Source organism: Spodoptera frugiperda, chromosome 30, assembly GCF_023101765.2.
Source record: "Spodoptera frugiperda isolate SF20-4 chromosome 30, AGI-APGP_CSIRO_Sfru_2.0, whole genome shotgun sequence".
Taxonomy (NCBI): domain Eukaryota; kingdom Metazoa; phylum Arthropoda; class Insecta; order Lepidoptera; family Noctuidae; genus Spodoptera; species Spodoptera frugiperda.
In genome coordinates this window covers 11774631-11788568 of record NC_064241.1, presented here as the reverse complement: position 1 = coordinate 11788568, position 13938 = coordinate 11774631, and the positions used below count along the sequence as shown (strand labels likewise).

The following is a 13938-nucleotide window of genomic DNA, read 5'->3' as shown; positions in this document are numbered from 1 at the left end:
GCCATCACTAAAATTAATGCTGACTTGTCTGCCATCAGCAGCTGGTCGGCACGGTTTGGAATTGCGGTGAACCCCAACAAATGCCAGGCGATCATCATCGGAAGCTCTCGGTCTCTGGGCAAGGTTGACAATACATCCCTGCCGCCTGTTGTCTTCGATGGTGCGATCGTGCCGTTCAGTAGTGACGTCAAAAATCTCGGCTTGCTCATTGACAGCAATCTGAACTGGCAGGCACAAGTCACAAATGTGTGCAAAAAGGTCACCGGATCACTGCGGTCTCTTTATCGCATTAAGAACTTGCTTCCGTCTACCACCAAGTCAATGCTAGTGCAGGCCTTATTGTTCCCTATTATTGACTATGCGGATGTTTGTTATTACGACCTGAATGCAGATCTCCTCAATAAACTTGACCGACTTCTGAATAACTGCATTCGATTCGTCTTCAACCTGCGTAAATATGATCACGTTTCTGCACATCGGCTGCAATTAAAGTGGCTGCCCATACGCCAGCGCAGGGAGCAAAGGGCGCTTACCACACTTTTTCCCTCCTCGATTCACCTTCTTCGCCTAACTATCTTTCCTCTCTCTTTCAATACACTTGCGCCAACCACAGCAAATATCTACGATCTTCCAATAACCGTCTCCTTCAGTGTCCTACTCATCACACTAAATTCCTTCATTCTTCTTTTTTTATTCAATCTATCTTGCTGTGGAACGCGCTACCCACCGATATCAGGATGCTGTCTGCTCGCTTGACGTTCAAGTGGAGAGTTCGGGAGCTTCTTTTGAAGAGATTATCATAGGGTTCATCTTGATCTTCACTATAAGTAGTATGTATATATTATAATATGTAGATAGTATATGTATTGTTATTATGTAGGTTTATTATGTTTCTATATTATTTAAATATATTTTGGTATATGTTTGTGTTAGAAAGTATATTGTATTTTTTTTCTCTCCTTGAGCTTTTCTTAATTTGCTTGGTCCATGCACCTACCACTGGTTCTTCATTGCATCACCTGTAGGTTTGGCTGGTAGAGAATGCCTGCGGCATTAAGCCCACCTAGTGTACACACTCATGTGCATGAAGAAATAAAATAAAAAAAATAAAACATTGAAAAAGAGAGGAAACCACGTGCAGTTCACAAATACTTGGAGATTATTCAGTTTGCTGAACATTTATTTGGCAGCGCTTGTAATCTGCCGTTAGTTCGTGCCAAACGCAACAGGTGGCGCTGATCGGGCGCTGCTCGCGTTATTTGGCATTCTTTTTTTGTTTTTCACCATTTCCAGCATCTGTGTGCACTAGTTAATGTTCACAGTGAAGTTTTACTTTGAATTTGAACGCAATTTTAAGAGGAACTGGGATTTTCTGTGTATTGTAACACTAACTACAATGTTTTTAGAGCTGGAACTCATATTTCTCACATATGTTAGGATTAGGACATTAATACCCATGTATAATATAAAAAATATATACAAGTAAAGACGCTTACCTTCTTTACGAAAGCTAAAATAAGGTTGTGTGACATGACAACTTGTAACTTGCTACGGTGTAGCATTGTCGTAGCTTCTTGCTACGAACTTCTTTCTACGGACCCGTAGCCTCTTGCTACGAGCTACGACATCATTCAATTATTCTTCTTTTTTAAAAGAAGAACTTACTACTTTTAAAAGCTGTGACTAAGTATGAGGTCCTTGATCAGAATATTAGTCTAAGCGCAGAATTCTACATAGTATGGAGTACCTATATCTACACAAAAAAATTTTGCTTTTGTATATTTGGCCGAATTAGGAAATATTTATAAAATACCTTACCTTATATATAATTATAAATATTTTTACCTTACCTTACCTCGTGCGTAGTTCTTATATATAAATATAAATACTTTTACCTTACCTTACCTCACACATAGTAATGGCTTATGGGACTACACATTTGACAAAGACCATACGCAGCGATCTCTGATAAAACTGAACCTTTCAAACTGCAATATCCAATCCACCTTGTTAAGCATGAAGATTACCTGTATGACAGAGCTTCTTAGGCATGTAGAGGATTGCGGACGACCTAGCGGGTTACTGGAGCTCCGGCTCGTAGAGCAGGAGTAGGAACGGAGTGGTTTTTAGTCAATAAGAGTCTGATACTCCCTCTCGCTTCACACAAGGCGGGAGAAGTCATTGGATGATTTACTCCCCTCAAAAAATAGAAAATATAAAGGTATGTAGAGGAGGCCCATAGTGTAGAAATGTACTGTACCCGCTGCTGTTGGCGAATAATGCTTTGGATGTGAATCAAGTCCACGACTTTACGCTCAACAGTTATAATGGTAACCTAGACTAACACATACTATTTACTATACATAATGATATCGACATAGACTATGTAGTATTGTCCTTGACTTAGCTTTTACATAATATTACGCAAGACTTTTAGAAGAAAAAATGGAAAGTTATAATTAATGCCTAATAATAACCTCGTGTGTATTTTGTCGAAGGAGAAGGCAGAGTTACACTGACTTTTTTAAGGGGGGAAAATCACCCATTGACTTCTCCTGCCTTGGGTGAGGTGAGAGGGAGTATCAGACTGTTGCTGACTAAAAACCACTCCGTTGCTACTTCTGCTTTTCGAGCCTCGGTAACTCGCTAGGTAGTTCACAGCTTCGGAGAGTCACACTGGCTCAACACGCAGCATTCGTCAGTTTATGGTATAGGTTCCAATAAAAGAAATTATTATCTGTTTCTACATCCTACTTCTTCTATAGTTAATAATAGATGCAATTTACAATGTAATTTAAAATTATGGCCTCTATTTATTTATGCCATAAGTACACCTTTTAGTTACGTTACGAATATTTCTTCAATAACCAAGCTACGCATAAATTCAATAAAAATAATTCGAAATTGGTATCCAAATTGAAGTACTTTTAAATATTAGACGTAGCATAGTATTTATGATTATTCTGTAATACTTCATTTATACATAGGTTCGGTATGGACATTTGAACATCGTCACTCATGGGTCAGCATTAGTAGCAGCCAACGAGACCAACGAAATGGCGCAGAGTTATAGTTACAAGTTGTTTGTAAGAGCAGCACTCTTTCGATTTTGTAGTCAAAAAGACTATCATCGTAGTTCTCAATGTGGTTTCATATTATATAGGTACTAGTTTAGTATAGGCTTGTTGCAAGAATCCGCTTGAAGATTAACCAACGTTACAGACTACGAACAGTTTCGAAGACATAAGGTTTCATATTATTTTTTCTTTTGCTTTTTAAATTCTATTAACAATTTCAGTACAACAGCGCTATGGCTGATTCTCATTGGATTCCAAATATCGAGTGCTGGAATAATTCGTTGAAGATGGTGTTTAGTAGATTGGGTGAGTGAGTGTGTGTTGATGTGCGCGGAGTGGTACGTCGGTGTGGTACGCGCGAGTGGCGTCTGGGTGTCGGGCCGCGCCGCGAGGATGCTGCGCCTCTTCAAATTGTAAACAAGAGCTTTTTCGATTGGTGGGCGGCACCGCGCACGCGTCGCACGACGTCTACTTGTAGCGACGTCGTCTTTATTTAATTTTTCAACAATATTTTGAAGATTTCGTACAAATTGTTAGTTTATCTGATTTTAAAAAGTTAATGTCTTAACGGTGACTGCCCGGTTTCGAGAGAACTAAAATATCCGCGTGTTTGATTATAAACATTACCACAACAAACAAACAACTAGCATTATGCACCGTGTAAAGTCAGCTGATTCAGGAGCTCAAATTGTGACAACATCAAAAAGTTTAGTGTAGTTATCGTTATGAATTTGTATTGGTAAGTAACTATTATGTTTATGATCATAGACATACATGTTTAGTTCAACTTCTACATTGAAACTCCACCGTAGGTAAACTTCCAATGTAAAACATGAAGCGCGGCTACAGTACAGTTCCTGAATACGTGTTGGCTGTTTGTGTGCATTCACAAAGTGCAGTCATCGGCACAGAGCGATATGTGATATTTGCTAAGAGATGAAAAGCTTCAAAGTAGGCTATTGTAAGTTGAGGAACGTTTCCAGAGATAAGAGTGGAAATCGATTGTGGTGTGCGGTGTTGCCGCCGGCCGCCGGCACGAGGTCGAGGCTGCGTGCGGCGCTGCGCGTGGCGCGGGCGGGGCGCGGGGGGCGCGGAGCGCGTGCGCGGGCCGGCCGGGGCGCGGGCGGCAGACGCGCCGCGATGGTGGGCCGCGACAGCCGCTCGGAGAGCGCGGCGCGCCCCTGGGCGCCGCGGCATGAGTAGCGCGCCAGCCCGGCCCGGCCCGCGCGCCCGCCATGGCGCAGGCCGCGCCCGCGCCCCATCGCACCCACTCCTTCGCGAAGAAGACCTTCCACAAGCCGACGTACTGCCACCACTGCTCGGACCTGCTGTGGGGCCTCATCGGGCAGGGCTACGGCTGCGAAGGTACGCGTCGCGCATGCGCCCCGTGCGCGTCGATACCGGCTCGGCGCGCGGCCGCCGCCGGCACGACCAGCGCGTTATGCAACCCGGAGCCCGCGCCTGGCCCCGGGCGTGTCCGCCCCGGCCCGGCCGCCCGCCCCGATCGATACCGCCCCGGCGCCCGGCGCCCGGCGCCCGCCCGGCCTCGCGCCTGGACTATCCTCCAACGAGTTCACGTGCACACGTCGCGTGCCAGCCCTGTATCGCCTTGCACTTGAAATTTCAAGGACGTAGGATGGCGCACCGCGCATGTGGCTCCCCCCAGTAGCTGGTCGTGCTGCACGCGTGGCGCCCCCTGTAGGCTGCCGCGGCTGTAAGTTATGGGGAGGGACGTGGTGGGGAGCCAGCAGGCCAGCTGAAAGCTGAGGGTGACGGTGGCACAGCGAGTGAGCATTCGGGAGCATATCGATCGATCTGTTTTGTAAGAGGTTTTTTCATAGCGGTGGCGCGGGGCGGGGCGCGGCGCTGCATCCCCCGCTCGTGTATCCCTAGGCTAAGCAACACGATGCGAGCGTGTCCCCATGCTCTGTGAGGTGGTAAGTGACCATTAGCCGCAGGGTGTGTGCTGTGTCCTCTACTCGACACTCACTCGTTAATTAGCTCCGAGATGAGAAGACATCTTGTTTTTGCGCATTTTGTTTTGGTCCCCTGGAGTTGCTTTATTGAAATATTACGTCCAACTAAAAATCGATGAACGCTTTCTTCTTGATTGTTACATTGTTGAAGCTTTCACTACGAGTCCGAGTTGTGTTCGTTACATGGTCCGCGGCCGCGGCACGTGAAACTACTTGCGATGAGCTCGAACTTACAGGCTCTACGTCTCGATGTGCGTAGCAGTACATTGTACAATACATTAATTAATTTGTTTTTCGGTTATGGACGATAAGTACCTACAGGCTAGGTTGCGTAAAACTCGGATATGTACAAATATTAGTATTATTATACATCGACTACATAACTTGATATATTTAAATGACAAAATGTTCCTGTTTGATCTTTTCCTCGTAATATCGACCGATACGTCACGTCACTATGCATTGTTATAAAATTAAGTAGTGACTAAACTGACCACATTTTAAAGTCCGTGATAATGTAGTAGATGGATAAACTGTACGAAAGTTAAGGATAATAATTGGGGAGCTAGTGTAGTAATGTAATACAGGTTGTAATTCGACATCTCTGGGTGCGTAGCTCGTGGCTCGTGTAGCGTATCGATCTCCACCTCTTCACGACACGTCCCTACGGGATTGGGCAAAGAGGAACGGCGTCGGATACATTGTACATGTACTCCGCCCAACTCTGCGTGATCGCTGTTACATTTCCAACAATAATTCACTAGTTAGGGACGTGTTTAATTATGTCAAATAGTGTATTATGTAATTCGATTGTTGTCGATGTTACGTTATCTCGGTTACAATAGTCATGCCTCGTGTAAACAAGTTAAATGTGAATCGAATGAGTATAGAGAACGGTTTTAGGGCCAATTCGACTATTTATTTTATTTTTATTATAACTTTCGTGAGACATATTAAAATAATTATTGTTATCGGCTCACGTAATTGTTTGACGAAGAACTCGACTAGTTTCAAGCCATACTATTATTTTAAGATTATCAAAAATAAATGATTATCATGTAAACCAAGAAAATATAATTGCTTTTATTGTAGTTGTGCGCTTCGTTGTTCGCTAAGTTGTCATAGGCTCGTGTATTCGTCTTACTTTATAAAACTAAAGCTTAGCTCTCTAACTTGATTTCTGATATTCTTTTTTTTTAATCTTGCACGCAAATAGTCAAACTAATTTGACAATAACAATAATGCTGCTTTTTATTATGCTGATAATTTTCTAATTTCCATATTTAACAATACTTATAGAAAAAGCAAGAATAGTACTTGTACAAACAATATTTAATAATTTAACTAAATAATTTGATTAAACAGTCTTACTTACGAATCTAGACTATTATGAGTCTTAATTTATTTTAACTAACTCAATCTTTACTTACACTCACACGTATCTATTTGCTTATTGCAAGGACGATTTTAATTTAACTAAGCCCGTATGTGTCGATAAAATGGGTAAATGGACTTTAATCAACTTTCTCTTGAAAAAATTATGTAATATTTTAATCCATATAAAAAGCTTTGATTTTAGCAAATGGAGCAGGAACTAGATACAAAGATTCCTCAGCTTCCTTAGCTTACCATATCCATTCTCGCAAAAATATACTATTAATCGGCTTCTTCTTATATGACTATATTTAGAAACATTCATGGAACCTAACCAACTTAACTCGATAATGTGCAGGAAACAAAGTCTTGTAATGCAAGATATAAAGTTGTAGGTGTACTTAGGCTACGGTGAGCGCTTACATTTAATCGGACGCGTAAACTTTCTTGCTACTGATTGTAATAAAAAAAAATCGTCATCATCATCATCAGCTGGAAGAAGTCCAGTGATGATCAAAGGTTTCTCCTTTAGTCCTCCATGTTTAACAACAACTCGCTACTTCCATTCATTGGGTCCCCGCGACTCCGCCGATGGCGTCGCCACTTCACCTAAGCGGGACATAAAAAAGTTTTATAATTATTACTATCTTCTGCCAGTTACTTCGCCCGCTTTCCAGTGGGATAAAAAGTCCAATATTCTATCACCTAAGTCAGCTCATACCCTAAGTCTGCTATATCAAATTTCATTAAAATCCTTTCAGTACCGTACTTTCAGCGTGATTGACGGACAAACATCCAAACAAATAAAATTTAACATTTAGTAATAATTACCCGATTAGTATTATACCCATATCAATAGTAGATATGGAAATACCTCAGGATCACGGATATATCTGTAATATTATGAATACATTAGACCATGTTTTCCAGAAACATGGATCTATAATAACCAAGGTGTCAACTCTATGAAACTTAGGTCCCATTTTACATTAATATTTTTGATGAGATATTCCTAACACATCCCAGAAAATATGACATGTTAAATTCATTCTTAAATATTTTTATCAAACTGTATTGAATGCTGATACTTATTTTAAAACATTTCGTTCGTAAATACGAGAAATTATTGACACCTTGATATGAAAAAATAAAATTGTTGCCCCACACGCACACGCAGGATTTTGTCATATGTCGTGGGTGCGTTTACAAACATCAATTTCATATACACCTAACTAAGTGTTAGGTTAGCTAACAAGTCTTGTAACTTGGAAATGTACCCGCGACACAAGCCACGGCAGCCAGTTGCCCAGCCACCGCGCCCAGCGAGCAGTGAAGTCAAAAGTTTTATAAACAGACTAAAATGATGGCGATCTTGAGCTTACAATTGTATAAGTTACGGTTTTGTTAACATATTTTCCTTCACCAACTTCACTCTATATTATCGTGTCTATGTAGAAATAGTCACATTGTACTTGGTAGCGTTTCACATACGGGCATTCATCTTTATCTAGCTAGGTACAGTTATTTATTAATAATCGTTATAACTATTATTTTATTTACGTATTGACTTAACATTTATTGTTTTAACTAGCTTCTACCAGTGGCTTCTCCCTCATTCCCGTGGGATAAAAATTAATCTAGCACCCAAGTCAACTGTCTGTCTGTATAACAAATTTCATGAAAATAGGTTCAGTAGATTCAGCGTGATAACCAACAAACTCCCATAAAATAAATACAAAAGTAACTGTAACTCTTACAACAAAACAAGAAATTGCATGTAATTAAAATAATACACGTAATGTCCCTACATTATACGGTCACATGTCACGTCATTTACATTTATTTCTGTAATTAGCGCACTAATCAATGTGCAGCTGACACGAAATGTTAATAACTTATAGTGTTTTTAACTATTTTAATGTATCTTTCGTTAAATGATCTTTGTTTCTACTCTTTGATAATGTCATCATTATTACTGATCTTTGAACACTATATTTTGAGAATAGAAAGTAATTTTGGAACGTAAAAGATCTAACTTTTCTTCAAACACAATAATTTTGAACCCGTAACATTTCGTAGCAAGGTCCGCGTAGCGCCCGCCGTAGAAAGTAGGCGTAGCAAATTGTAGTAGTTCGGCGTAGCAGGCTACGGCGTAGTATTAGGTGTACAATGCACAAAAAGATTGTTACATTTTTATATTATTTATAGTTTGTTATATTTATTGGCGCTTGCTAATTTATGTGAAGCGTTTACTACGGCGTCGTACGTCACTGCCGCAAGGTCCTCGTAAGAATAACTTTAGATTTTCGCATTAGAGGTCATAGTAAATTATACAAATATAACGGGTAGTTGCTATATTTGTAGCGCGCTGTTACTGGAATTAGCTTCAAATGATGTCGGTGTTACATGCGTTACGCTCAGTTCCGTTTTCTCCCTGCGTGCGACGTACATGAAAGCTCTCCTATGTACGTACTTATTATGTTTCAGTAGAATATATGTCCCACGATACAATATAACAGTACGTATATAACAACACTCTCTATAGATGCCATTTTTCCAATGATGCGGTAAAATGTCACGCATTATAATAGCCTGTCTATCTCGCGTACAAACTTATTTTCCCCACAATAGCATATTGTATTACACAGAGCTAAAAGGGCTTCAGAGATACATTGTAACACCACACGTCTGAACAAAAGCCGCAAAGAGCTTGCAGAACAAACTGTCACTGCAACATGCAAGACAGTTTCAAACAAAACCATTGGACGAACAACGCAACAATAACGTTCATTATGTAGCGTTGACGCGCACTATCTCGACACACGTCGCGCGACAAAGCGACGCGCGCGAGACAATGCGCGTCCGACCGCCCCGCGCCGCGCACCCATTGTCTCGAGATAAGGGATGCGGCGCGGCGCGGCGCGGCACGACGTGTGCGAATGGACAAGTTATTGTCGCGCGGATACAGCCTTAGGACATCTCTTTTGAATAACGTGACGTCATTGAAGGCGCGTGTATTGTGCACGCTTATCACTTATCAGATGATTATGACGTGCCGGTGTGCCGTTACAGTGGCGACGTGCCTTTTGTTCGATGTTATAGAATACAGGCTCGCCTCAACACGTATGTAATATGTCGCCTATAATGCACGAATATAGTACAATACAATGAAACACAACGAATATAGAATTAAATTGGTGACGAAACATGGAATACTATCTTGGATCGTAGTTACATATGCACATTGTCTAAATTAACAAACTTACATGAAGTATAAAGATTTTAAGTAGCAATCAACCGTCCAACCAACCACTTATAAAATGGTTGAACTTGGACACTGAAGCCATGAAGTACAAGTTCAAGCTAAACATTGACACCAACAATCACTGTTAATGATTCCTTCACACTTGCCCCAGACCTAGTGTTTAACTTCAATTTTTAACTAAGCTAATTGCCTCCCCATACTAATTTAAGCCTTATTGTATGAAAACCTAAGTTGAAATTGCCTTGAGTTAATAACTAGGTGGGCGTTCAGGAAACACCTCAGTCGATCAGTTCACCATTTGTTTTAATAATGGTTTCCGTGGGTTGTGTGTGACACGCCATGACGTTTCTATTTCTGGATACTATTTACATGTAATTAACAGAAACGTCTAAAAATATTTTGGAAAAGTTTTGTCCGACATAATATTGGAAATACCAGTCCAATTAATGTGAAAAGATTTGAGATTACTTATCACTTTATCATCTACACTGTTGTTAATCTAAACTTAAATTACACAACAGTTTGTCCTGAATAATATTCCTGACATGACGTCATAAATACTACTCAGGTAACAAACTCTTTCACTTACAATGTTCACATTCATTCCAAAATAACACCACTGCACAAACTTCCATAACGGCCGCAAAACGCAAGCCTTTAAAGTGCAAAAAGAAAAATAAACCATGTTTATTTTTGATTCCACAAAAGCCTATTGACGTTCTAAATATAGAACTCCTTGGTCTTGCAAGCGAGTTTAAAAAATATCGTACTGGCTGGCTTGGGTCGGTACCGGGGCTACGCCCGGCGTATGTAGGCCAGCCCTGACGTCACACGGTGATGACCCAGTTCCATCGCCATTGAGAGACGCGCGTCAATGGTGCCCCCCCTGCACCGCGGGCCCCGGCCGGCCTTCGTGCAGCAACAGTGCACTACCCGCGACAAAGAACGTGCCAAAAAAATAACTAAATTCATCAAAAATGTACCCTAAAATATTCAAACTACATTCATTTCTTAGGCTTCCTAAGATATCCCAGCTAAATGTAACAAAATTGAAAATTAATATTAATATCTTGATCAAAATACTTTAAACATCTCATATGTAATTATATCACACTTACAATATTGATGAATCTCATATGTCAATGATATAACGTGTAGTGCAAGTTTAGGAAGTACGTAACAGCAGTAATTCATCGAACTAGGTTACTGAACGGCGAGGCACAGGCGCGCTTTCATTCAGCCCGCACCGCGCATTCAAAGTGTATAGTCAAAGGGAGCGCGGCGTGTTGCGCGACACGGCGACACGGCGACACCCAGCACTTGCTGCCTTTGTGCGCCATGTAAATGTCGCAGAATCGCGCGGCTTTAATTTGTTCTTTGTGATGCACTCCGTCACTCCAAGCTGAGGATTCAGTGGCTCGTCCTCATTACTACCTCCTCATATTGTGCCAGTTACACTTAATGAGGCTGTTGCTGTTGCACTGTGTACTGTATACCTCAGCTTTGTTTTCTTTGAGCTCCACATTTTAAATTGAAATGGTTTCTATAAACAATTTTAAGATTCTACATTCATATCTTTCATTTTTAAATTCTGTAAATAAAGCACTTACAATAAAGCAGTAGAAAAGCTTCAATATTCTATGCCTAGACTTATTTAAAAGTTCATACACGTGTAGCTGAGCAACTTTAGACTTGCTCTCCGTAGCTGAGTGTATCCAATTCCATATTATATGTAGCAGCTAGAACAATAGTAGTATAGTTAGGAACGAAATCCACATCGCCTGCACAGTGCACAATAACAAAAGAGCTTGCACAATGGGCGAAAACTTAGTTCTCGCTTTGCGCCGGGACACTGGCCGATCTATTATTTACATCAGACGAGAAAGCATTGTCTGTAAGTCAGCGCTATTCAATTATTAATGCAGTTCTGTTGCACTTCGCCTTTTGTGCCGTGTTCCGGCTTAATGATATGAACATGGGCGACGCAACGACTTCTGAATGGGCGATGTTCATTAGTGCAAGTACGGCGAGTGTCTGCCTGAATGAGACTGCTCCTCATTAAAATATAATATGCGTGTATATGTGTAGGTACTCCGGCTCTGCTCGCTTTAATTAGCAGAGTTATTTTATAACATTTTGCTAGTACTCGGTGCCTATATGAAAAGGTGAAGCGATTCAAAATGTTTGTATCGTAGAGCTTTTTATAAATACTGGATTGGGCTAGAGTTGTATTATAAATATTTGGATTGCATTTGCAATAGTTTCTATCAAATACAATAATTAGTAGTTTGATCTTCGATCAACTGGTTCTTATAATTGATCGAAGAGTTTGATGGATCCTAATATAGAAAGAATTTTATTTATGTTACTTGAATCACGTAGTGGTAGTCGTATTTAGTATACAACTAAAAAATGTGACTAAAGTTCGAAATAGACAACAACACCTTACATTAATTAAATCTACCAACGCAATTACACTGATCTACAACCTACAACACACAACTAAAAACATTACCTCAAAAAAAAAGAACTATGTCAACAAAATAAAACAGCAATTATTCTTCCAAAATTTTGCGCTATTAAAATTTGGCAATGGTGCGTATGTGGGTCACAGTCGGTACTCACAATAGTTCTATTTATAACATAGTAAAACTAAAATACACCAGTATTCTTGTACGGACGGACGGAAATAAACCGCATGTGTATGGAATACGGGCTAACATTTGTCCTACTCGTTGTTACTTCACTATAAACGTGTTAAGAGTTACCTACAACACTCCTTGCAGGAGCTAACTTATACACCTTCGGAAATCAATTACCTTCTGTAGTAGGTTAAATAAAAATCACGGTTTACTCACGTACATTAATGGAGAAAAGCTCTACTAGTTTCGAGCGCGCACACTGCTCACGATGAAGAGTCCCTTTGTGACTTGAAACTAGTAGAGCTTTAATCCATTAATGTACCAGAGTACACCGTGATTTTTATTTAATTTAGTATGTCTCACGATAGTTATTATAAAAAAGTAATGTAGTAGGGTGAGCTTACAATCAGATATACAGAGATTATGACTTTAACTACTAAATAGTATTTAAATAAAACTCAAAACATTTATTTCAATTAATCCTACATACAGACAATTATCAAACTCTAACAATTAACCATTCTCTTAAACTGGATAATATGTTTTTACACAAAACTTTAATAGTACTATTGATCATTTAAATAGAGACCCTGTTTCCAGCAGTTGCGTAAACTGACTACGTAGTCAAACATAAAAAGTGTCTAAAATTACAGAATAGGTCTTACGGTATCGGAGCAGTGACGTCATAGCTGGAGCCATTATGTAGACTCGTGTGACGTCACTGTTACTCTCTGGTACTATAGCTGTTAGTTTAGGTCACAGCTATAGGTTGGACTTGTGAAATGGTTACATTCTGGTTTCTTGGTTGTAATGTGAAATATTAATGACCAATTAACCTGTTTCAAGTTAAATGATAAATGATATTTATTTCAAATAGATTATAAAATTTTTACACGTCAATAAGTTAACATATTTATTTCACAGAAAGAGAAATAAAGAGGGTTTTGAACTTGAAATTATATTTTACAGTACTTTTGCCTTAGTTAGACTATTAATTGAATAGTTCTAATATACATTGATTGACCAAGACAAACATCAACCGATATTTCCAACCATAATTTAGCTAATATTATTTTTAATACTTATTATATTTTTTTAAGTATTAATGCAATGTAATATTACCGAAGAGTACGTACATATCACGCCCCTATCGTACCTCACTGACGCGGCTAGGTACCACGTGTGACGTCACTATGTACGACCTAATTCCCTCAGCTCTCATCCCGCTACACACACGGAATCATGCGGTGCATACTCGATTTTAAACTCTATTCTCAAAGCTATATTATCTAAATTACCTTACCTTGCTTTATAAAGGGTTAAATCGCCGCATGGAGACGGCAGATTGCAATACATTAATCACCATCCTTTATTATAAGTGTCGAAAGATCTCCTTAAAAGACCACGTAGCAGTGTTCTCTAATAAACCTGATCCTTTCAAACTACGATCTCCAAATCGCTAGCCACGCCTGGAGATTACGTCAAACACATCTTTTGTAGAGAACACTTATAGTCCAGCAGTGGACTCTCAATTCCTGTTGATGTAAAATATTACGAATTTAATGCAAAAATATCGTGTATAATACCTACTACGAGACTGGCGT

The 13938-nt window shown here is 39.9% G+C and overlaps 1 protein-coding gene across 7 annotated transcripts in view; it reads left to right on the top strand.

Moving 5' to 3' along the window:
- The first annotated feature begins 4188 nt into the window (after window positions 1–4188).
- Window positions 4189–13938, top strand: part of LOC118269679 (diacylglycerol kinase theta) — a 29596-nt gene continuing 19846 nt past the window's right edge. For all 7 annotated transcript variants that reach the window (XM_035584921.2, XM_050707138.1, XM_035584919.2 and 4 more), the window contains exon 1: window positions 4189–4442. In XM_035584921.2, the coding sequence (XP_035440814.1) occupies window positions 4313–4442 (130 nt within the window). In that variant the 5' untranslated portion in view covers window positions 4189–4312. The remainder of the gene's footprint in view (window positions 4443–13938) is intronic.